The 23,877-nt window shown below is 38.0% G+C and overlaps 1 protein-coding gene across 10 annotated transcripts in view; it reads right to left on the bottom strand.

The window, feature by feature from the left end:
- Positions 1–2,634: 2,634 nt before the first annotated feature.
- Positions 2,635–23,877, bottom strand: part of CTNNA2 (catenin alpha 2) — a 1,320,632-nt gene continuing 1,299,389 nt past the window's right edge. For 6 of the 10 annotated variants that reach the window (XM_070479775.1, XM_070479805.1, XM_070479789.1 and 3 more), the window contains 2 exons: positions 6,714–6,830; positions 2,635–3,836 (listed from right to left, as the gene is read on the bottom strand). In XM_070479775.1, the coding sequence (XP_070335876.1) occupies positions 3,549–3,836; positions 6,714–6,830 (405 nt within the window). In that variant the 3' untranslated portion in view covers positions 2,635–3,548. The remainder of the gene's footprint in view (positions 3,837–6,713; positions 6,831–23,877) is intronic. The other 4 variants (XM_070479797.1, XM_070479812.1, XM_070479818.1 and 1 more) reach the window with 1 other exon arrangement.

The following is a 23,877-nucleotide window of genomic DNA, read 5'->3' on the forward strand; positions in this document are numbered from 1 at the left end:
TGTCTGAAAGGTGTCATACCTATTATTGATGCTCAAAAGTGATGATGTCGTGTTAATGACACTTCAAGCTTATTTATTCATGACCTAAGCCATGAGCCAACTGTTTATAAAAGCTGACTTCTAAAATCAAAGTTGACTTCATATTTTTCAACACTTAGTGAAGGAAAAACTACAGATCTTCTGAAGATAACCTATGTTTCCTGGATACTTTAGGCTCTTGGAAGTATATAAAGTTTTTATCTTTTAAATCATCAGTTGTAGCTCAGAAAGTTAGAAGTTGAGATTTATCCAATTTTTACCCATCAGGAATATGCATCCTCCATTATCCCAGGGTGCCACTTTTGGAGGAAATATCCCAGATAACTCTATTTGCTTGAGATTAATTACTTCTTCTCTATCTTTTCAAATATACCATATATTCAGTATGTTTCAGTACATGTTCACATACTGCTTTGTAGTTGCTTTCCAGTTTTCTGACTCTTTAGCCTCCTTGAATAAATTATATAATAATCGTTCTTACTCCACATCTCATTATTCAAGAAGTAACTGCAATTCTTTCTTACACTGCTATCACAAATATCCTTTATAACTAGTATCAGCCCCTTTCAGGTCTCATCTCCTCATAAATTATTAGTTTCATCGTACACAGACACTGCTTGCTTTTATCACCGTTCCACTTTAAAACCCAAAATTTCCTACTGGATAATGGTCACACTCCTTCATGACCCTCCTTAGTTTAGCCTCATACTACACTTCCACATTTATTTTCCCCTGTCTGCATCATGTTTCCTGTGACTGCACTTGTTTTCAGACCTGAACATATGCTGTTCTTTTATCCTTGAATGCTCACCCCAGTCACCTACCAAATTTATTCATTACACATTTCATTCATACAGCATATATTTAATTTTTATTTTCTCATTTGTAAATCACATCACTTGCATTAATCCTTCCCTAACTGCTTCAGTCCCCAAGTGTTCTGGCTTCTTCTGTCTTATACAGTAGTCATTTCTTTATCTTCTTCATTTGGCACATTAGATACAATTTCTTGGCATATTTACTTATCTTTTTTCTGCCTATATCCCATGTTGTCAGCTAGATTGTACCTTTCTCAAAGCCAGGAAACAAACAGTAAAGCTTGTCTATTGTTATAATGCTCTCAGCTGTATTTATATTTAATTATGTACCTGAACACTGATTATTTTCCTTGATCACAAGAGAAATGATGGGCCGTGTTGATGTTTACTCAATAAGCTTTGGTAAAACAAACAGAATCAATTACTTTTTTCCAGAAATCACACCCATAAAACATTGCTCACTCTCCTGTATTAAAACATTTCATTCAAATTTAAGGGCAAAGTCAATGGCATTGTCTAGATGCTCCTCTGATGCCTGCTGACTATTTTTCAGGATTTGCCAAGAAGCTTTTGAATTTTAAAAGTTTCTTGGCTAGTGTAAAGAATACTTCTTTCAACCCATTAAATCATAGAATGCATAAACCAAGAGAGTTATGCCATGCTCAAGTGTTAACAAGAAATGTTGCCAGTAAGCTCAACTTAGGACCTGGCTCAGAGAATGCATTCCATAAATAGTTGTGAATCAATATCAATGGTTTCCTTTCTCAGCATTTACACAAATTAAGGGAGCAGGGCAGTTGAAATAGTGGTTTACTGATTTAGTGCTGAAAACCACTGTACAGCTATTGTGGTGGATCCTCCATCAATAGATCATTCTCAGCCTGGGTGGTATTTTCATCACCTCATGGAGAGGAGTAGTGATTTGAACAGAACCATCTTTAAATAGGGCTCTCCTTGTGGCACAGACAGTTAATCTGCCTGCAATGCAGGAGACCCGGGTTCAAACCCTGGGTCAAGAAGATCACTTGGAGAAGGGAATGGCCACCCGTTCCAGTAGTCTTACCTGGAGAATTCTATGGGCAGAGGAGCCTGTCCATAGGAACATTTTGGACTAAGTGTTTCTTCTTCCACAATTCTTCATCTCTTTGGGACTTTGTATATAAGCTGATACAAAGCATAGGTGTCCTTGTCTCCCAATATGTTACTACATTGCTAAGAAATAAGACGTTTTACCAGAAGTCTTCTAGAGACATACTATAAGTTGCTAACCTGTAGAGATCATTCAAATGGGAGGAATTTCAAGAACTCAGATGAATATGTTTTTTTCCCCTCCTCGAGTCATAACTGAAAGACTACACCCCACTCTTTCTTAGTAGTGAAATAGAGGCCTTCTTTCTGTAGTTGAGATAAAAATATTTTGAAATGAATCAAATATTTTAAAATTAATGGACCTCCCTATAATTTTTTTCTTGATTCAATTTCTTCTGAGAACACATTAAGTTTTATAAGTTTAGCCCAGGGCTAAACATGGCCCAGAAAATTCTAACACATGATTTTCTCATTAGATTCACTTTGAAAGTGAATAAAAACCACATGGAAAAACACACAGAAAAATAAATTCCTGGACTATAAAGATGATCCAGAGTTTTCTTTACATGTCACTTACCTACTCTTACCCCCAATTTCTAAAAACACAAAGTATTTTTAATCAGTTTTCAAGAAGGTGCTCTAATTGTCTATAAGCATGCATTCAAAGGAGGAAAACATTCTTCAGGTGTCAAGAGTAAATGTGTTTATTTCGAGTTAGTGGATACAAATGGTATATTAGATACCAGCACTCCAAGCTACACCTATGTATTTGCCTCTAAACCTTCACACGTTGTCAGTTTCCATTCCTCTAACATTCCATCACTGGGCCTCCTATTTCTAGCAAAGTCATAGTTCAGTTGTTTTTTTTTTTTTTTTTTAAAGTAAGAGCAAGATGATCACCACATTGTGCTTCCAGTGCCCCCAGAAGGATTATAATTCTTTTAAACAAAGCTTTATTGTTTTCAGTAAAGGGGGAAATTGATAACAAGAGCACTAGTAATGGCACGACTAGAAGAGAAAGAACAGAATACAGATTAAAAGAAACATTTTAGGCTGGATGAGTTAGTTTCTCCTTAGTAAAAACTCCACATAATATTATGGACATGATGTCAAAGTTAAATTGTTCAATTTGTGGGCCACACACTTAAGCGTATTGGCTAGTACATTTTTGCACTTAAACAGAAGCAATACAAGCTTTATGTTCTACCATTACACTTCCAATTTGTCACTTATTAATATACCTGCCAACCTAATGATTCTTGCATGCATTAGAGTTTGCTTTTGTAGAGTTAATTTTATTTTCCCCATCCCTCCCACTCCCATAAACACTGCAATGTGAACTCTGCCCAATTTTATGAGAATGTTGCAAAGGACAGCTCTGTGCCACCTCGGGACAGGAATTTCCCGTCCCCTCCTCAGGCTAGAGACGGATCAGTGGTATTGATCACATCTCATCTTACATGCAAACAGACACTGCTCCTTATTTTCCCCATGCCAGAGGCACACGAGTCAGCAGGTATGCATACAAAAATGGAATTAAAAAGGAAAAAAAAAGAGAAAGAAAGAAAGAAAGAAAAAGCTTTCTTGTTAAAGCCTATCGTCCTAGAAGGAATCCATTGCTTTGAATTCACTTAAAGCCTGTACAGGCGAAATGTGTTTCTTCTGAGAACCTCGTCTCACTCTTGTCTGGAATTCTTCAGGCTTTTCTCTCTTCACAAGGGGCTTCTTCTCTGGTGCCTTCATCTTCCAGGACACGACAGGTGAGTTGACAGCTGCTGTCCCATAGACCTTCTGGTATTTTGTTGAGGCCACATAAGATGCTTTCACCGTGAGGACAACAGCGTTCATCAGGTTTTTAGCTGCCTGGATGAGTGACGTGGCACTGTCCAGCTGGAGTAGAAGAATGAGATAAAAATGGGTTAGTCAAGGCCCAGCATGCAGAAGATGGAGGTGCAATTTCACATTTAAAACAAAGTTGTGTCTGTGCGGTATCCAGTATTTCCATAAAGGAGCAAACTACTACACGACAAGGTGAATAGGTTACAAAACTGTCACCTGTCTTCTATTCCTAATCCCAACATAAGGAGGAGGAAAAAAAGAGGATATTTGACGATACCCAGTTTTATATAATATCAATACCACTAAAGACAAAACTTTTTTTTAATCATGTAAGAATTCCAACATAAGAGAAATTTTCCAAAGTGGAACACCTAATGTTATTACATTAGGCTGACTGGTAATGATGACAATTAAATGTTTGAAAAGCATTTGGCAGGCACTGAAGAATAAAAAGTTATAAGGGTTTTCCATCTCAGTTTTATGGTCCTCCCAGTGAAAATATCTATTTATAAATAATTTCTCCACCCTGACTGATTGATACGGATGCAGGCAGCTAGGCAGAAGAATATATCCATGGATACAATGACTTATTAATTAGGTGTCTGATATTCTACAGTATCTGTCTGAATATTCCCAGATCTTAAATGTACCTCATATAAAAATATCAACAATTGTGTTAGATGTGTTTAGGTCAGAGAGCATTCAATAAGACCCCCCTATTCATGTGCTAAAGGAAATGTTGTTTTCTTAAGAAGTGCCAAATGCGATTTTAAGAACTTTGTTTACCCACTCAACTCTCACAACAATGTTGTGACGTAGGTATTGCTGTCATTGCCATCATTTGGTGAGAGATCTAGTGCATGCAGAGGTCCAGTAATTTTCACAAGTTTACACAGCTTAAGTGATAAGGTCCTTCAAGACTGTACTACTGTACCATACTGACACCCTATTGTGTAGGATGACTTATTTTATTTTATTTTTTTTCATTTATTTTTATTAGTTGGAGGCTAATTACTTCACAACATTGCAGTGGGTTTTGTCATATATTGACATGAATCAGCCATGGAGTTACACTTTAAAACTGTTAAGACAAGTCACAGCTTAGAGCAACATTGGTGTGCAAATTCATATCCAGACTTTAAGGCCAGGGATTTTTCAAGTTACCTCTTTTCTGCTTTTCATCATTTAGGCAGCATGTTACATACTTCATACTAGACCATTCAAACTCCGGGACATTGAAACTCTGTTTCAAACTCTGGGACAACAAAAGCTGGAAAAGTTCAAAACTGCATTTCCCAGACTCCCATTCAGTCAGGATTGTATGTCACCTAGTGACGGGAAAGAATTAACAGCTGGACTACAAATATTACTCCAGCCTCAGGGATGCCTGAATGTAATCTGTTCATCAAACTTATAGTATCAATTAAGGAAGGTCCCATTGCAGCTAAAGAAGAAATTCAAGGCTGTTGTTAAGGAATGTGCTCCTAGATGCTGAGGCTATTCATTGTATATCTTGTAATCAATGACTGTAGCTACATTAGAGAATGGGAATGAGGCATATGACCTTCTGGGTGTGAGGAATTAACAATGTTTATGCCCAGTGACCCCAAACACTGTGACTCCCCATGTGATATGACCTGCATTCACTTAACTTGTTATTTCCTGTGAACCAAGTGAGTCTCAAGTAGTGACTAGGGACATCAGATGTTATATCTAAGGGCTCTATTATGTTACCCTGGCTGTTATCTCTTCTACATCCTTTATTAAAGCTAAATAAACATATTCTGAGCTTAAAAAATTCTATGAGAAATGAATTCAATTCCTCTACCACAAAAAGCTTATAAAATCAGATCATTGGAGAAAACAACAGAAGGAGTTTTTTAAGTATGAATTTCTTACAATGCCATAAAATTAAGGCTTCACCATACACACACACTCGTACACACACACACATAAATTAAACGTCAGTATTACATTGACTCCACAATAATATAGAGAAGCAGAGATTTGTGGATTAGAGCCATGACTCAAGGAATATATAATTGACTGCTTTGCAAATTAAATCAACCAAATGGATAGAGTAATTACTTACACTACCAATTCTATTACACTGTATAAGATGTCCATATACCAAAATAACCGTTTAACCAATAATGTTTACTTTATACAGCATAAATTTTAAAGTCAGCTAAGGAAAAGAAAATTCTAGATTATTCACATTAATAGAAGGGAAGCCAAGCACAGATTAGTGCAGTGATGTTCTAAGTATGGTCTCTGAACCAGCAGTATCAGCATCACCTGGGAACCTTTTCAAAATGCAATCTCTCAGGCCAATCCCAAAATTTCTGAATCAAAAACTGGTAATCCAGGAGATTCTGATTCATGCCAAAGGTTGAGAACCTCTGGATTAATGAAACCCAAAGACTATCTCAAGGCTTGTTTCATCCAATGATTTCAAGACTTTCACCATCCACAAATTTTGTAACATCACAGCTCGTTAACTGATTGAATTTCACTTTTTCATCTTTCCAATGATACTTTCAGGTAGGAATACAAATAATGAAGAAAAGAGATAAGATAGCAAAATGCTGGGACAATTAGGAGTTCAGTCATGGTTTCTTTAGAGCTAGATACAATACCCCTCAGCCAATTGACAATTCCCTGTAAAAGTCTGTCAGGTTTCAAAAATGAGCAATATTCATTTACAAAGTTAGTTGCTTCTATTGTGGGCTATGAGTGAAGAGAGGGTAGAATGATATTAATATATCAGGGACAGTTGTCTTGATTTGCTTTGGAGCAAGAGAATTAGTAGAAGTAAAATAGGACAAAGTATGTCTATTGTATTTTAAATTGTCCCTGGAAAAGCAAATCTTGGGAGAACTGAGTAAGTCCAAAGAGAAGAATTACAAGTAATCTGGAGATTTTTACCACAGATTCCATTTTCAGATAGATGGTGTCTAATTCTGCTGCAAAAATATGATAGCCTCTTTCTTCTTCAGAACCCCTTTGTTCTCCCAGCCTGACGCACGAATCCTGTGAATAAACCTAACACATTGGTTGAGAGTGAGATGATTCTGAATGATTAAGCCAATGACTTTGTTCAAACCACCTGGTAGGGCTGGTATTAAACCTATGGCAAGGCAAAATGAGGAGGTGAGGCCCAGCTAAGCCTGAGCAAATACATTCAGAGGTAGTAAGGCCAATCCAAAATCAATGCAAAATTTGACTTTTTCTTAAAAATTGAATTCTCTAAGGGTACATTTTACCATTTGCCCTTTACCCACTGTAATGATTTAGATCATTTTCAGCATCATCATAATTTGTTTTACTTAAAAATAGGTTTCCTTTACACTTATCCAAAATACCACTGAGACCTGGTTTCCAAGTGGCACATTTTGTTAAAAATGCACTTTCTAAAGAAAATACCTTAAAAATCATAAAGTTACATTTCAAGATGATATTTAAATAGAAGGTTTAGCAAAACTTATTTCACATAACTGCATCCTATTTCGTGATGTATACTGTAACTAGGGCATTTTCAAACAAAACATGTTAATGAATATGTGTAAATGAAGTTCTCATAATAATAACCAACATTGGTTGAATGTTTACAAGGTGCTTGGCATTGCTTTAGTCCTTTTAGTTAATTCGCATGACTCAGGAGTCAAAGGAGAAGGCAATGGCAACCCACTCCAGTACTCTTGCCTGGAAAATCCCATGGACGGAGGAGCCTGGTAAGCTGCAGTCCATGGAGTCACTAGGAGTCGGACACATCTGAGCGACTTCACTTTCACTTTCCACTTTCATGCATTGGAGAAGGAAATGGCAACCCATTTCAGCGTTCTTGCCTGGAGAATCCCAGGGACGGGGGAGCCTGGTGGGCTGCTGTCTATGGAGTCACACAGAGTTGGACACGACTGAAGCGACTTAGCAGCAGCAGCAGCAGCAGAGTCAAAAATCCTTGAAATAGAAACCTCTACACCACCTTTTACAGATGAAGAAAGGCAAACTTAGGGAGGTGAGGTAAGGTAACTTGTCCCTGTTCAGTTCAGTTCAGTTCAGTCGCTCAGTCTGAACTTTGCGACTGCATGAACCACAGCACGCCAGGCCTCCCTGTCCATCACCAACTCCTGGAGTTCACCCAAACTCATTTCCATTAAGTCGGTGATGCCATCCAACCATCTCATCCTCTGTCGTCCCCTTCTCCTCTTGCCCTCAATCTTTCCCAGCATCAAGGTCTTTTCAAATGAGATAGCTCTTTGCATCAGGTGGCCAAAGTATTGGAGTTTCAGCCTCAGCATCAGTCCTTCCAATGAACACCCAGGACTGATCTCCTTTAGGATGGACTGGTTGGATCTCCTTGCAGTCCAAGAGACTCTCAAGAGTCTTCTCCAACACCACAGTTCAAAAGCATCAATTCTTCGGCACTCAGCTTTCTTTATAGTGCAACTCTCACATCCATACACGACTATTGGAAAAACCATAGCCTTGACTAGACAGACCTTTGTTGGCAAAGTAATGTCTCTGTTTTTAAATATGTTGTCTAGGTTGGTCATAACTTTCCTTCCAAGGAGTAAGCGTCTTTTCATTTCATGGCTGCAATCACCATCTGCAGTGATTTTGGAGCCCCCAAAAATAAAGTCAGCCACTGTTTCCACTGTTTCCCCATCTATTTGTCATGAAGTGATGGGACCAGATGCCATGAATTGGCAAAGTAAGAATTAGGACCCGTACTATCTATTTCTCACCAAAGCTCAACGGCTGAACCACTATACTGCGCTACTTCTCTTAAGCCTCATTCAGTCTCTGGGGTCTTGTTTTTCAGTCACAACCTATCATTCAAAACAAACAAATCTCAATTATTAACTCTGTCTGGGCATCTGATGGGCTTCCCAGGTGGCTCAGTGGTAAAGAATCTACCTGCCAATGCAGGAGATGCGAGACATGTGGGTTCAATCCCTGGAAGATCCCCTGGAGCAGGAAATGGCAACCCACTCTAGTATTATTGCCTGGAAAGTTCCATGGACAGAGGAGTCTGGTGAGCAGCAGTCCATGTGGTCACAAAAGAGTCAGACATGACTGATCACACACAAACAGGCAATCTTATAAACATCATGACTGAGTCTATTAAGAGCTTCTATCTCCTGATCTGTGATTTTTTGGTCTTATCCTCAGAACCTGCATTCTTTCTAACTCTATCTCTCGGTGTTGGATGTGCTGCGTGCATACATGCTAAGTCGCTTCAGTCCTATCTGTCTCTTTAAGACCCTATAGACTGTAGTCCGCCAGGCTCCTCTGTGCACGGGATTCTCCATGCAAGAATGCTGGAGCGTGTTGCTATGCCCTCCTCCAGGGGATCTTCCTGACCCAGGAATGGAACCCACATCTCTTGCATGGAACCCGCATCTCTCTTTACGTCTGAGTCACTGGGGAAGTCTTCGGGTGTGCTACTGCCCAGTAATCCTCCCTGGCCCTTTGGCTGTTCTCCTGGCTTGGATTCACCATAACGGCAGCAGTGCCTGGGGTCTGAGCCCTGCAGATTTGTCTTGTACTTGCTCAGTTTCTCTGAACACATTCAATCTACGGCAGTAATGACTGGCTGTACACTCAGGTGGGGCTCAGCTACTCTGATGAGTGTTATAAGCCTTTAACTGGGCTGGTCTTCCTAGCTTAATAAGTCTCAAAGGTACCCGAGTCATTCCTCAAGCTGGCCTGCATATACACTGATTAGATTCACCCACAGAAAGATAATTGTGTATTTTCCTGCTCAAAGGCCTTTCTACTTCTTCGAGTATGCACATGCCCATGTGTACTCTCTCATGTTGGATTCCTTGCAACCCCATGGACTGTAGCTCACCAGGCTCCTCTGTCCATGGGATTCTCCAGGCAAGAATATTGGAGTGGGTTGCCATTTGCGCCTCTAGGGGATCTTCCTGACCCAGGGATGGAACCTGCATCTCCTGTGTTTCCTGCATTGTAGGTAAATTCTTTACCACTTGAGCCATCGGGGAAGCCCTAAAATTCCTTTATCAAGTCTAAGACAAGTGACTACTTAATTAAAAAAAAAAAAAATAGCTTACGTTGAACAAATGTGACCCTGAGTCATTCTCTGGACTAGCTTCTCAAGTTTTCCTTCTCTCACCCAATCTCACCACGATAGAGGAAATACTGTTGTGTTCAACTGGGACTTAGAAGGGACATACAGCTTGTCCTGTATCGTGATGGTAGTAAGTGGTAAAGCCAAGATTCAATCCCAGAAAGCCTAACTTCAGAGTCCATGCTCCATCCATCGCTTCATTCTGTTTCTTAGAGTTGTGATAGCAGACAAATCCACAATCCTAAAATTCATCAAACTGTGCTAGACTAAGTCTCCCCGCTCCATCCCATAGGTGTCTGTTGTCCCTAACCACAGAAAATAGGCTTCTTCTAATTCTGTCACTATTCTTTTTAAAATATCAAAGTACTATTTTAAAAAGGCAACAGATGTTTGCTCACATCTTGTTCTATTACAGTCCATGAAAAGCAAATAGGGGTGGGAGAACTGTTTTACAGCCATTTTTATAGGGTTTTTCTGCCTCTTTTTCTGCCTCTCCTACCACTCTATTCTTCTTCACCTCATTTAACACCTAATAGATATCTTTTTCCCTGCATTTTCTTATTTTGTGTTTTGAATAGAGAGAAATACTAGGGGGAAGACTTTCCTGAATTATGATTCTTCCATTAATTGATATTTGTGCTAATTCCTCATGTCAAAGCTGAAGATTGTTGTGAAAAGTGCTTATAATGAATCTTTAAAGTTTACAGGATCATCTGGAGATTTCTGAAACCCCATGTCCTTAAGTTTTATGCTATTTCATTAACATGGGGTTAATACTGCAGGAGGTGCTCAGTTTCAGTAGAAACAGAATTTGACACAAACGTGACTGCAAGACTCAAATCACACATGAAGGTGCAACTACATTCTTAAAACATTAATTATCATTTACTCTCTACCCTACATCTGTCTACTTACACATTTATTCATCCAAGGATTTCTTCACAAAAGATAACCTATTGTGTATCTATATTGTGCCAACCACTGGGCTTAAGTGTTGGGTATTCAAATATTAAACCAGAAGTTTTAATTTTTGTTCAGTTTCTAAGTCAAGTCCAGCTCTTTGTGACTCCCATGAAGTTTTAATGCTCTATTATATATCCTTTAGTTGGATGTGAGGTGCTAAAATCCCAGAAAATAGAGGGATCTACCTTGAATCAGATAGGGATAGGGTAGGAAAATAAAGCTTACTGGTGGACATGATGTATAAACTCACTTTGATGGACTGAACAGAATATTGTTGGTGCCTAGATGATTAAGAATGCTGAAGAAGAACAATTTTAACATTTTTCTATCATACAAATGGGTATATATGGATGAATTCATTCAGGTAATATTAACAGAAACAAGAGGGATGCTGCAGTGCTCAGCTGTTGAGTTTAACTTTGGACAAATGTAATAAAGTGTGCGCTATAAGTAAGTGGAGTGAGTTATCAGAGGGAGAGCTGAAATTCTGTGAGTGAAATTTAGGAAAACCATGTTTTGTTTATATCAGTTTTCCCAGTCCTGCATACTCTAAGCATACAACTTATGTCAATTTCTGATTTCTTCTCCCCTTCACATTTCTTATTTAGTGTTTCTACAGAGAGACATGATAGAATGTGGAATAAAATATTAAATCCATATTCTGCCCTCGGGTCAAAAAGTGCAATGAATCTACTAAAACTTTTTCCAGCATTATACTTCTAATATCAAAATCAATATTATTTTAATAATCTAAGACATAACATCATCAAGAAATAACTATTCCCTTGACAGACAAGGCTACTTCTGATTCTGTTAAGTAATTAGCAATCCCTCACCCTTGATAATAATGGTAAACTTTCTGGGACCAACCAGCAATAAACCAAATGTAGTTTAGATTTAACAGCTGGTTTAAAAACCAAAACAGCGCCCCACCCCCAACCAATGGCACTGACAAAAGTGCAAAGCAATGTGAAAGAGGTGGAGAGAAATGCCTTGGATTAACCACATATGACACAGTAAACATTTTAGGATGTTAATTTGTGAGGGTCAGACATATAATTACAGAAGAGAATTAAGGTTTCACTATGTTCTACATTAATCCATTTAAAATATGCATGTAGAGATAAAAATACAACCTGGAAATGAATCTATTTTCTAAAAAGCTGATTATCTATTACCACAAAATAATGAATCAGAAATGGCAGTTCATGCAAATCCCAAGTACAAAACAATCTGTCCTTGCATTAAAAATAATACAAATGTCATGGGACTACTGGCTAAGTTAAATTGAACAAAATAAACCAAATCACTTTGAAGGTGATTTTGAAATATAAAAACCAAGGAATGATTACCCCAAAAAGCTTAGGAGTGCCTGGGAGAGGAAACTCAGTCCCCTTTGGGCCTAGGCTATTTTAATTTTCTCAACTCAGAGCTAATGGTGCTGATGACTTTCAAAAAGTTAAAATGGGGAGAGTCCATTTTAGCCCCTAGCGAGATCTTTTAATGGAACTACTTTAGTGTTTAACTTATAAGAACAAGAAGTATTTTAATGGGGCTATACTCTACATATTCAAGGCCAAACTTCCCATCCCGGTTTGGATGGGAAGAAGTTGTGATGGAAGAACTTATAATAAATTGAAAGTAAATACCCTGAGAAAACTAGAATCTCTCTACTGTAGCTGGTCATTTATTTATATTTAAACCGTTATCTCTCCAAAAGGAGTCACAAATTGCTTTGCTGGCAGGAGGGAAAAAAAAAAAAAAAAAAAACAGAGGTTTTGCTACAAGTCAGCTTTGCCATTAATGAATGGGAGGTTAGAAAACCAGAGCATTGCAGCCTATTATCAGCCAAGAAGAACATTTCATGTTTAAAAAATCCATGAGGCTTTGAAGAGATATTTGATCTCCTCAGAAACTGTGATACATTTGAAATACCTTGAAATATCTGCCTACTTTTTCCAGAGTCTGTATCAATAACACTTTTTAAAAATGCTAGCAAATCCAGGGTAATAAATAACTGAAGTAAACAAAGACATGGTGAAAACTGCATCTTTCCCCCTTCATGGATGTTTCCATGCTTGTAAAAAAGTTGATTCCTGTATGGAAAGCTCTCATTTCAGTGCCCAAGCCCACTCACTCTTCCTCATCAAACATCAACAATGAAATAAACTAGCAAAGCCAAATTCCTTCCTATTAATCTAGTGACAGTGGTGAACACAGAGGGCAGCAATTTGCTACTAACCTCTAGGTGTCCATGGCAGGCATTATTAATCAATCATGGCACTTTGCTCCCTCAGAATCTGCTCAGTGGCATGGGAAACAAAATTTCTTCTCCTCCTTCTCCAAGAGGTCATATTTTGACAAATGTCAAAAACAACTTGATACAGTTTAGAACACAGTACATCATTTACTATATATTTCTACTTCTATATTTAAATTGTTTAATACTTTCTGTATTTGTTACTACTAATCCAATCATGGACAAGTATTTATCTAAATGATGCAGCACTTAATCTTTATTTTTCCCTATAGTTAAATTTCAGGGAGAAACTGAATATTGTACTGACATCATAGTGTTTTAGCAGCTCAGTCGTGTCTGATTCAGTCCATGGAATTCTCCAAGCAGGAATACTGGAGTGGTTTGCCATTTCTTTCTCCTGGGGATCATCCCAACCCAGGGATTGAACCCACACCTCCTGCATTACAGGTGGATTCTTTACTGTCTAAGCCACAATTGAAAGACATCATAGCATGATTTGCTAATTAATGAAATCATTAAATAGAAGACATAGTATGAACAGAAATGCAAAGCATTGGAGGGAGGGTGATTTAAATCAGATGATAAAAATTAGCTGAATTTATTAGCAAGTATGATGTCTGAAGTGCAAATGACCATCACAGCATGCTGTGATTACTGTTAAAGAGAAAATAAGCTGCATTAAGTCTATTAATATTAGAACACGCACCAATCCTTGATAACAGAGTGAAAATACTGTAGTTTAACTCCTAAAGAGTTGGTTTCATCTCAAGGATGTTTCCAGTTGATTACAAGGTTTTGAAAGTTTTACAACTTCAAGTAGTGGATCAGTCACAACAGAAAGGAGGACAAGAGGTTCACTATTTTTTTTCTGCAGAGTTTCCCTGAGTGCTGCCAGGGATGGAGCTGGTGCTCTACCAAGGCTGAGCCAGTTGTTAGGAAATCTGTATGAAATGGCTCAAGATGAATTGGCAAAGATCTTAGCAGAAAAGCCTTGCAGTCGCAGCCAGGCTAAGAAAAAAATCTCCAGTGTTGCTGAGAAATTTACCAATTGGCTCTCAGGTAACCTTCCCAACTGGACATATTTGTGTCCTCCTTTCCAATTCATTTCAATAGGTAGTAGCTCTTCCTAGTCAGCTAGTCTACTGATTAACTCTCTTCATTTGCATTTTTTCAATTATAGGTAAGTAAACCTTCGGGACTCCCATGAAGGCTTAATTACAGTCAACAAATTTCCTAAATATGGCATAGAGCCATTTTTTTTTCCCCTCACCATTAAGGCAGGAAAGTTTTTGCTCAACCCCAAGCAAGGCATTCTTGCTAACCTTGGAATCCAAAGAGAAATGGGCATATTGGGATGTGTTAACCCTTGGAAAGTTATAAACAGGTATCTCTACTCCTCCAGGTTGTCTTCATCTCATTTTTTTTTATATTTCTTTTTTTCGTATACATCAGGATCTCCTGGCCCAGAGGTTTTCTCTGGGTTGCTTTCATAGAACAACAGAAGCATAGGAAATATATCCAACAAGAGAAGATGTGCTAATGGATATGTTAATGGATATATATAAAGTCAATTCACTAGTGTCTGACTCTGTGCGAATGGACTGTAGCCCACCAGGCTCCTCGGTCCATGGGGATTTTCCAGGCAAGAATACTGGAGTGGGTTGCCATGCCCTGCTCTGGGTGATCTTCCCCAACCAGGGATTGAATGTGTCTCCTGCAGCTCCTGCATTGAGGGCAGATTCTTCACCGTACATACATAAACACACACATGAGAGAGAGAGATTGATTCTTGGCCCGGGAGACAATTTTGACATCACATAAATAAACCATGCATTGAGTGTTGATCTTGTCATCTCTGATCTTGTCTTCACCATCTAAGGTTCAGATCTTTAAAGGGCTAAAGCTTCTTTTAGCCTTCCTAGTAGGGCAGCCAGCTAGCAGAAGATCACTACCTTTGATCCCTTTATTTCCTCCATTCTCCCTCACTAAGCTGTGTTATCATTATTGAGAGGCAAGTTTAACACAAGGCAGTGTCCAAGAATCCAAGAGAGATACACCTTCACAAAACGGATCATAAAGAGCCACCAAGGAGACCAGTACTCTCAGAAGTGCTGAACTTGTATGGCTGTGGTAGGTCTCTTATAAAGTGATGAAAGCAACCTTACACAATGGCCCCTAGGTGCCAGCATGCAATATGCAACTACTAAGCAAAGAACAGGTCAAGAGTAAGGACCACAGTTTCGAGTACTGGTTGATGGAGGACTGTGCTGGGAACTGAGCATAAACTGGAAGTCTGGATGATTCATCTTCTTCCATTCACTCCTCTCCACATTCAATCACTAGCAGCTATATCATGTGGCATTATTCATATGTTGGGAAAACTAAACTCCCATCCAGCCAATGCCTCTCTCCTCATTGGATATGTGGAATCTGCTATTGTTGTTTAGTAGCTAAGTCATGTTCAACTCTTTGTAACCCCATGGACTGTAGCCCACCAGGCTCCTCTGTCCATGGGATTTCCCAGGCAAGAATAATATAGTGGATTGCCATTTTCCTTCTCCAGGATCAAATCCTCTGTGGCTACCTGAGTTCTGGATGGAGAGAGAAAAGAGCAGCAGAAGAGATGCCTTCCCCAGGGAGTGTTTGCTGCCTCTCGGATCCTAGTCCCCTCTTTACACCCCGTTTTTCCAAATTGTAAACATTCTCTCCCTACAGGCAATATATTCTTATATTTCATGCTCCACTTCCAGCTCTCTCTGTTGCTCTATCCTGTTCTATCTTTTCTTCTCTTATAGTAAAGAAAAGTCGAACTCAGGATTCAAAACCCAGGTTTTGGGGACTAATCACTGGCTGTGCGATGTTGAGAGAGCTACTTAACTAAGCACTACCTGAAATTATCTCTTATTTTATCTAAAGTAAAAGTGAAAAAAAAAAAGGACTTTCTAGAATTAAGTATTGAATAAGATAACAATAATGCCCTTGAAGCTGGACACCTAGCACATAGAAAGAAAGTGAAAGTGAGCGTGAAGTTACTCAGTCGTGTCCGACTTTTTGGGACCCCATGGTGTAGCCTGCCAGGCTTCTCTGTCTATGGGGATTTCTCCAGGCAGGAATACTGGTGTGGGTTGCTGTTTCCATCTCTAGGGGATCTTCCTGACCCAGGGTTTGAATCTGAGTCTCCTGAATTGCAGGCAGACTCTATCCTCTGGGCCACCAGGGAAGCCTATAGCACATGGAGGATCTTAGTAAATCATAAACCTTCATCCATTCTATCCAGCATTTGGGACTCTCTACCATCACCTTAACCTGCTGTTAATGTCTAATAATTAGTTTTAAAGTTTTAGGGATAAAAGGAGAAGTTCACAAAGAGAATAGAAAAGCAGCAAAAGTTGTATTTTTTCTAGTACTACTGAAACTTTTAGATAGAGGAAGGAAGGCTCAAGATTCAGTACAAGAAAATAGGGGATTTATGTATGGCACCCAAAATATCTAAGAATATTTAGGGCTTCCAAGGGTTGGAGAAAGACTTGGTAGTAAAAAAGTCAAGATGACTGTAGGAGATGGAGGGAAGATAATCTGGTATGAGAAAGTAATGTTTAAAGATCTAGTTTGAGAGGCATCAAAAGAAATGGTATAAAACATTTTATCCAACAACATATATGGACTAACATTTCAAAATAATTCAGGCCCCTCCAAAAAAACCAGGGTCTTCATTTTGGTTAAGATATTATTTTCAGGTATTTCTTATTAAAAAACACATAACATTACCTGGGAAGCTTAACAGCCTAATTAATTCAACTCTTATATTGTTGTCAGAACCTGGTTGACAGTCCTGGCTACCTCAAACATGGTTTCCCTTTTGCCCACCAAATACTGAGGATCAACCTCTCAAGCTCTTTTCTTCAACTCCATTTAAACACAGTTGAGTTCCCTAGATTTTTTTCCTAAAGTCTTAAATGTGTTCTATAAAATGGGCTATTCTTAGTCTTTAAACCATTGGACCTAGCACCTACTGTCTTCAACTAAAATCGGCTTATCTCATTATCTTCATCCATCCATAGACTCACAGGGTTGAATCCACATATTCTTTGGGGGTGCTTGAAAGTTTCATCTGCCCAACTTCCCAGAACATGAGCATACCAATCTTGCTGGTGTGGGTTGGTGTATAACCAATTTGGTTATACTGCGCTCATATTTATTAGCCAAATAAGTTAGCAAAGGGCAGACTAACTAAAATATAGTTATATTTTATATATAGACTAAATAAAATAAGGTCTATTGAAAATATCCTAACCAAAAAATCCAGGATAACTAAATGAAACTATAAAGAGAGGCACTGCCTAGGCTACAGTCTGAAAAGGGCAGGAGATAGCAAGAAGTAGGTCAGCTGGGGAGAAAAAAAAAAAGCAGCATGAGCAACCTTTAAACAAGTTATACTTGTCAATTGTCCAAGCCTCTTCCAGAAATGTCTCTCTTAGTGAAAGAAAGGATGGTTCATGTGTGACACATCTGCTACCATTTTTTTCATTGTTACCGCTAGCTGTGCTGAGTCAATACAATCTCTTGTTCTACTGGTCCTAGACATGGTCTCAGAATTCTTCTCCAAACAGTCAAGGACTTCCCTGGTAGTCAAGTGGTTAAAATTTGCCTTGCAATGCGGGGGGTGTGAGTTCAATTCCTGGTGGGTGAACTAAGACTCCACATGCTGCAGAGCAACTAAATCTGTGCACCTCAACCAGAGAGTCCACGGAGCACAAAGAGCGAGCCTGCATGCTGTAACTGGCACTGGACACAAATATATAAATATGTATATATTTATATGCATGTAAATATATACATATTTACATGCATATAAATATATATAATATATAATATTACATAAATATATTATAATATATATTACATAAATATATTATAATATATATAAATTTTTTATAAATATTTAAATACATAAATTAAAATACTTTTAGAAAAACAGCCCAGTCAATCACAAGCAATTGATAAGTGTGTGCAGTCAAGATTAAACCCATTTACCATACCTACTATGGGCCTTTGAGCTGTTCCCCCAAAGGCTTTGATTAACAGCGGTATATTAATACAATTTCCCCATCATTATCATATTGTTTTCCCTCATATATCATAAAGAACAATCTCTTAAATATAATGTGGAAAACTGAAGTTAAATGTTAGACATATATGTAACTATACAAAATAATTCACTAGGTCCACCTAAAATTTCCCCTCTTCTTTTATTACAGAAATGAGAATTACAAGAAGAAATGAATGTCATCATTCAAGAGTGCATAAGAGGTCTTTAGTATAATGTGTCTTTTAAAGCCAGCAATTTTAATTAAATTAGTTTTGAATTTGAGCAGTTGATCCATGGCTTTTTATAACTGAATATATTTTTCTGTCTACTTTGAAATATTCATTGAGTAGACATTGAATAACCCCTCTAAATCTTTGCCTTTCTTCCTAGTCAGTGTTTTTCTCTTTGTGAGATGTCAACCCATTACCAATTTCATCACATATTCAATTACTTTCCAAGTATTCACTGTATACACTGTCACAGAATCAGGTAGAGATGTCCTACCTTGAATTCAGGACACACTCAATGAGTTGTAAGTATTTAAATTTTGTATCCTACTTTAGTTTCTTGCAAGAGTGGTTACATTCACAAAGACCTCTGACATTTAGAGAATCACCTAGGCTTCTGAAGACTTTTCTTAATTACTCTTCCTAACACTCCAGAGACAAGTAAGAGGTATCTGCCTTCCTCACTGTCTTCCTAGTCTAAGTTACTGACAACAAAATTCTTCTAACTGTTTAAATTAAAAACCCAGAATCTTATATTACATTTTGTTCTCTCTGAGCCAGCATATAATCTGCCATCATATTCAGTCAACAGCATCTTTGAAATAATTCCAATATTTGACCTTTTCTCACCTTCTTCATTATTATCAACATGGCCAACCTCCATCAGAATCTCTTGTTAGATTGTTGCAATATAATCCCCTAACTAGTTTCCTTGCTTGCTTCCTACTCTTTCTCCCTTTAATTGGAGCCATAATGGTGCTGTTACATGAACTCAGATAATATCACTTTTCTTCTCAACATTGTCCAGCGATTCCTCATCTTAGTCTTTGTAAAATCCAAAGCCATCAGAGTGACCTTCAGGGTCATAGAATCTGGTTTCCAACAGTTCTGATTTCTCTCTTGTTCACCCCACTACTAAATATTGGTCTCTTGGCTGTTGCTCAGACAGATCAGTGATGCCTGTCCTTCAGGGATTTTGTATGCTTTCCCTCTGCCTAGAATGGTCTTCCCCCAGATACTTGCAAAGCTTGGTCCCTCAACTCTATCAGATCTTTAATAAAAGAATCAATATCTTGGTGAAAACTTGTCTTTCCAAAATTCAACTCCATTGACTCACCCTTGACATTTAATTTGCTATTATCTTTCCATTTTAATATTTTTTCATATACATGTCACCATCCAGCAAATATTTTATTCATGGGTTTATTGCCCCTCACCCCCAGCTATATCATAAACACTTAAAACAATGTCTGGCATATGGTTCTTCCATAAATATTTCCTGAATGTTGTTAAATAACTGCAACTTTTTGGATGAGGGAAGAAGAGATCACAAAGTTTGTCCAAAGACACAAAGCTAGGGCACAATGCCTAGTCCAATATCCAACTTGCCAAGCCTTCAGCCTGTTTATTCTTCTATGGAAGAGTACCCAGAGGCATAACATTAGTAGAAGAGTGGAATTTAGGGACACAATATAGAAAATAATGTTAGCCATCTACAACAAAAGACTTATGACCTCTGTCTCTCTCACTGTGCCCTCAGTGGTAGAGCTTCAGAATCATGTTTTGCTCAGAAAACATCATGATTCAATTCTTTGTGTTACTGCTTTACAGGTGTAAAATACTGAGCTTTCTTAAGTATCACCTCCCTCAATAATTACTGTGCTGTGCTTAGTCACTCAGGCATGTCCAACTCTTTGCAAACCCTTGGACTGTAGCCTGCCAGGCTCTCCTGTCCATGGGGATTCTCCAGGCAAGAATACTGGAGTGAGTTGCTATGCCCTCCTCCAAGGGAATCTTACCAACCCAAGGACTGAACCCAGGTCTCCTACACTGTAAGTGGATTCCTTACCATCTGAGCTACCAGGGAAGCCTCCTCGATAATTAGTACCAGCATCTGTAAAACACTGAGCTGTGTTTGCTAAGTATAGTTTGGGTGTCTTAATAAATGATCTCCAAAACATATATATTACCATCCATTCTTCACATTTGAGGAAACAGAGAAAAATTAAGTTTTTTTGTGAACATGGGTTCACAAATTCATATCTGGTAGTACTCAGCTTCAATCCATCCATGTGACACGACACACAATTTTCCTTAATCAGGCAAATCCACCTTAGTGTTTTCCTGCCCTGAATTCTGTATTCCTGGCTATTGGTGCCATATATTTGGAGCTCAGTTTGAATTATGATTTTAATTATTCACAAGTGTGAATCATGTGACCAAGTAGTAATGAGGTGAATTTCCTTAAGCCATAAGGAATAAAGGTCATACCAACTTCCAATCTTGCAATCATGATTCACATGAGATAGGAACTAGGCACAGAACAGGGACATCATCTTCTACTTACTCATTTTCTTTCCAGTAACCAAAAAGTCATCTACATGTTCAAGAAAAACTTGATCAAATACAACGTCTAATTCTCCTTCCTGGTAGCAATCATATACACCACTTCCTATTCATCCAAACTTTATGAAAAAACAATTTTTTATTCTCAGTTTCTAAAAAAAACCTTTTACTTCTCCACACAGTAGGCAACATGATATGTTGTAAAGTTGACACAGTTTTTGGGAACACAACATATATTAGTCTTACCATCATCTATACTGTCTGACCCATACTATATCCTGTATTTCTTGTTCAACTACTTGTCTAAGTGAGGCAGGAACAAGCAATATCCTTAAATGCACACAGCACAACTGCACAAAGAGAAACTGGCTCTCATCTTGGCTTTGCTAGTTGCTGATGATGACAGCCTTGTAACCTCTCCAAGCTTCTATTCCTTCAACTGTAAAATGAGGTTATTAATATCAATATATTTTCACCAGTTATTGAGGTCTGAGTGAGAAATTAAACTTGAAATGCTTTTTAAATTTTAAATAAGTGTGTCAGTATAGAAGATTATTATTTAATTTTTGGGTACCTTTGGAGAGTTCTTTTAGAATCTTCATCATAACTTACTTGACCATCTGTATATCTCATGCCCAAGAAACTGCATAGGAAGGACAATTTCAACAGATGCCCAGGGTAGTGTGAGGGTAATATAAACCTTAGCAGGATAAGGTCAAGGTACTTACAAAAAGAATAAGCTTTCTTTTTCCATCTGACCATGGCCATGACTAGGGCTGAAGTATGGATGGGGTGGTCTAGTTACAATCTAATTTTCCCCATTTGTAGAGAATGATCAGGAAATGATTCCCAAAATAATTTACCACAGAGGAAACTGCTATTGGAGACCCCAAAACTGGCTGGAGAGTGCATCCCCCAAAAGATAAAGGTCAACCAAGGAAAAAAGATAAACCATTCTTGCAATTTGAGCATCCATGGAGCTGTCCTTGGTGATTCCAACTCAATTCCTGTTACATTTCTTGCTAGAATGAAATAATTAGTTATCTGTTGCTTTGTCTTCAAAGACTTTATGCCTATGTGAAAGTCTTGTCTCCAGGACTAGACTTCTTGCTATTTATTAACAAGAATTCCTGACCCTTTATTGACTTGTTCTCCACAAAGGCTAGCACCACACAAGCCACAGTAGCATCGGGTGGATGTATCCCCAGAATTTAGTCAGTTGGGTGACGGATTCATAGTTCAGGCTGCCTGTTAAACTGATCTGCAATATCAGCCTACTGATAAAAGTAGACTAGTACCTCTCTTTATTGGGTCAATGTACTTTGGATATTTTCCAGATTCAATACATATTGAGCATCCCCACCAATATTTTCCATTACTTGATCTTCACCCCTCCCAATGATACATCACTTTATCCTTACTATTAGATACAGGAGGGAATGGGGGTTTAAAGAAAAGTAACTTGCCAGCTAATAAGACAATTACCAGGGATTTAAGTGCATTATTTCTATTCCCCAGTGTCTGTTTTTAATAACATACTGCAGCTCCAATCATTTTGATTAAAATAAGAAATAAAGGGCATTTAAGGTGGTTCCCCTGAGAAGCCAGGATACGCCCCCTTACAAGTGCCTGCCAGAGCTTGACCTGGTTTGGAACTTTATAATCTGTCTCTCCTGGAGTGAATACTTTAGGGAAGATACAGCCACTGCACCAGAGGGTTCCCTTCAGTCTAAAACTGGAAATATTATTTCTTTGGTCCAACAAAGAACCTCTATGGATAGACAACTTATTGTCTGTTCTCTAGCAAAAGAGGTTGAGCTATACAAGAAACTTTGAAAACCATAGATTAAAGGACAAAGTATTCTCAAAGACTGGAAATGCATAAAATCATAGAAATCATATTAGTGGTTCTTTTGAAAGCAAGACTCAAATCTATGAAATTGGAAAACTTCTTTGAAAAAAAAAAAAAAAGCACTTTGTGAACTTCCAGGAAAATGACAACTTTTAACCAGTGAACAAAGATAAACATTAAAGAGTTGGAGAGAGACTGATACAGTATCTTGCCCCTACTGAAAATCATACTTAATATTAAGATGAAAGTGTCCTCCAGGCACAATCTCTAACTTGGAGTCCCTGTGAATCTAGCCTTTGACAAAGTTAAATCACCTCTGTATTTATTATAAGATGCAAAGGCTAGCTCATTATTTCTTTACCTGATGCACTAAAAAATGCCAAGGTAAATATTTCAAATATACTACAGCAACAGCTTTGAAAGAATGAGTGATCTCTGTTTTATCTGAAGTCACCACCTGTTACAGCTCTCCAACCTTCTCTGTAGAAAGAATTCATGCTAAACTATAAAATATATTCAATGTTTACCTATAATTTGCTTAGTTTCAAGGGCTCACCCAGCACTAATTTCAGACTTGCAGAGTTACTCATCATAAATAATACCTCAAAGAACCCATATCAATAATTAGAATCTTAAGGAGACCTCTGGCCTGATGCATTTCTCAATATTTTTAAAGAAAAACTGTAAACTATCACTTTTTCCTTGTGTTTAAAAAGGCACTGATTATCTAGCTCATCATAAAAGGATTAAAAAGTATACAGAGAGAATAGTTAAAGCAATATGTAAAGATATGTGAAAATGTTTTGTTTTAAAAAAAGGTGCTATAAAAAGTTGAATTGTTTTAAACTCAATACACTTTTTTGTAAAAAGCAAGAAACTGAAGTCATTTTACTTAACTTTCTTTTAAACATTCTTATCAGAGCCCTTAATCGCCTTTGACAGTAGAAAAGCCTGTATCTCCAAGCCAGGAATATTTGGGTAAGCAAGAAGGGAGGGAGCTGGGGACCTTTAAAAGGTTATGAAGGCTGCAGCTAGGGGAGGATGGTGATGGATTCTCATGAGTCTTGCTTCTAGAAAAGTGTACCATCACAGCCTAATGCCAGGCTAGAATGGTCATTTGGTGAATGAATCTGGAACCTGGCATCTGCTGTCTTCCAACCTTCTAGAGGGAAGAAATAAAAGGCTTGATTTAAAATAGTATGTATATTCTAGGTGCAAGATCGAGAGTTCAACCCAACCTATGGTTCTCATCTGGGGC

Source organism: Odocoileus virginianus, chromosome 2 (assembly GCF_023699985.2).
Source record: "Odocoileus virginianus isolate 20LAN1187 ecotype Illinois chromosome 2, Ovbor_1.2, whole genome shotgun sequence".
Lineage (NCBI taxonomy): Eukaryota > Metazoa > Chordata > Mammalia > Artiodactyla > Cervidae > Odocoileus > Odocoileus virginianus.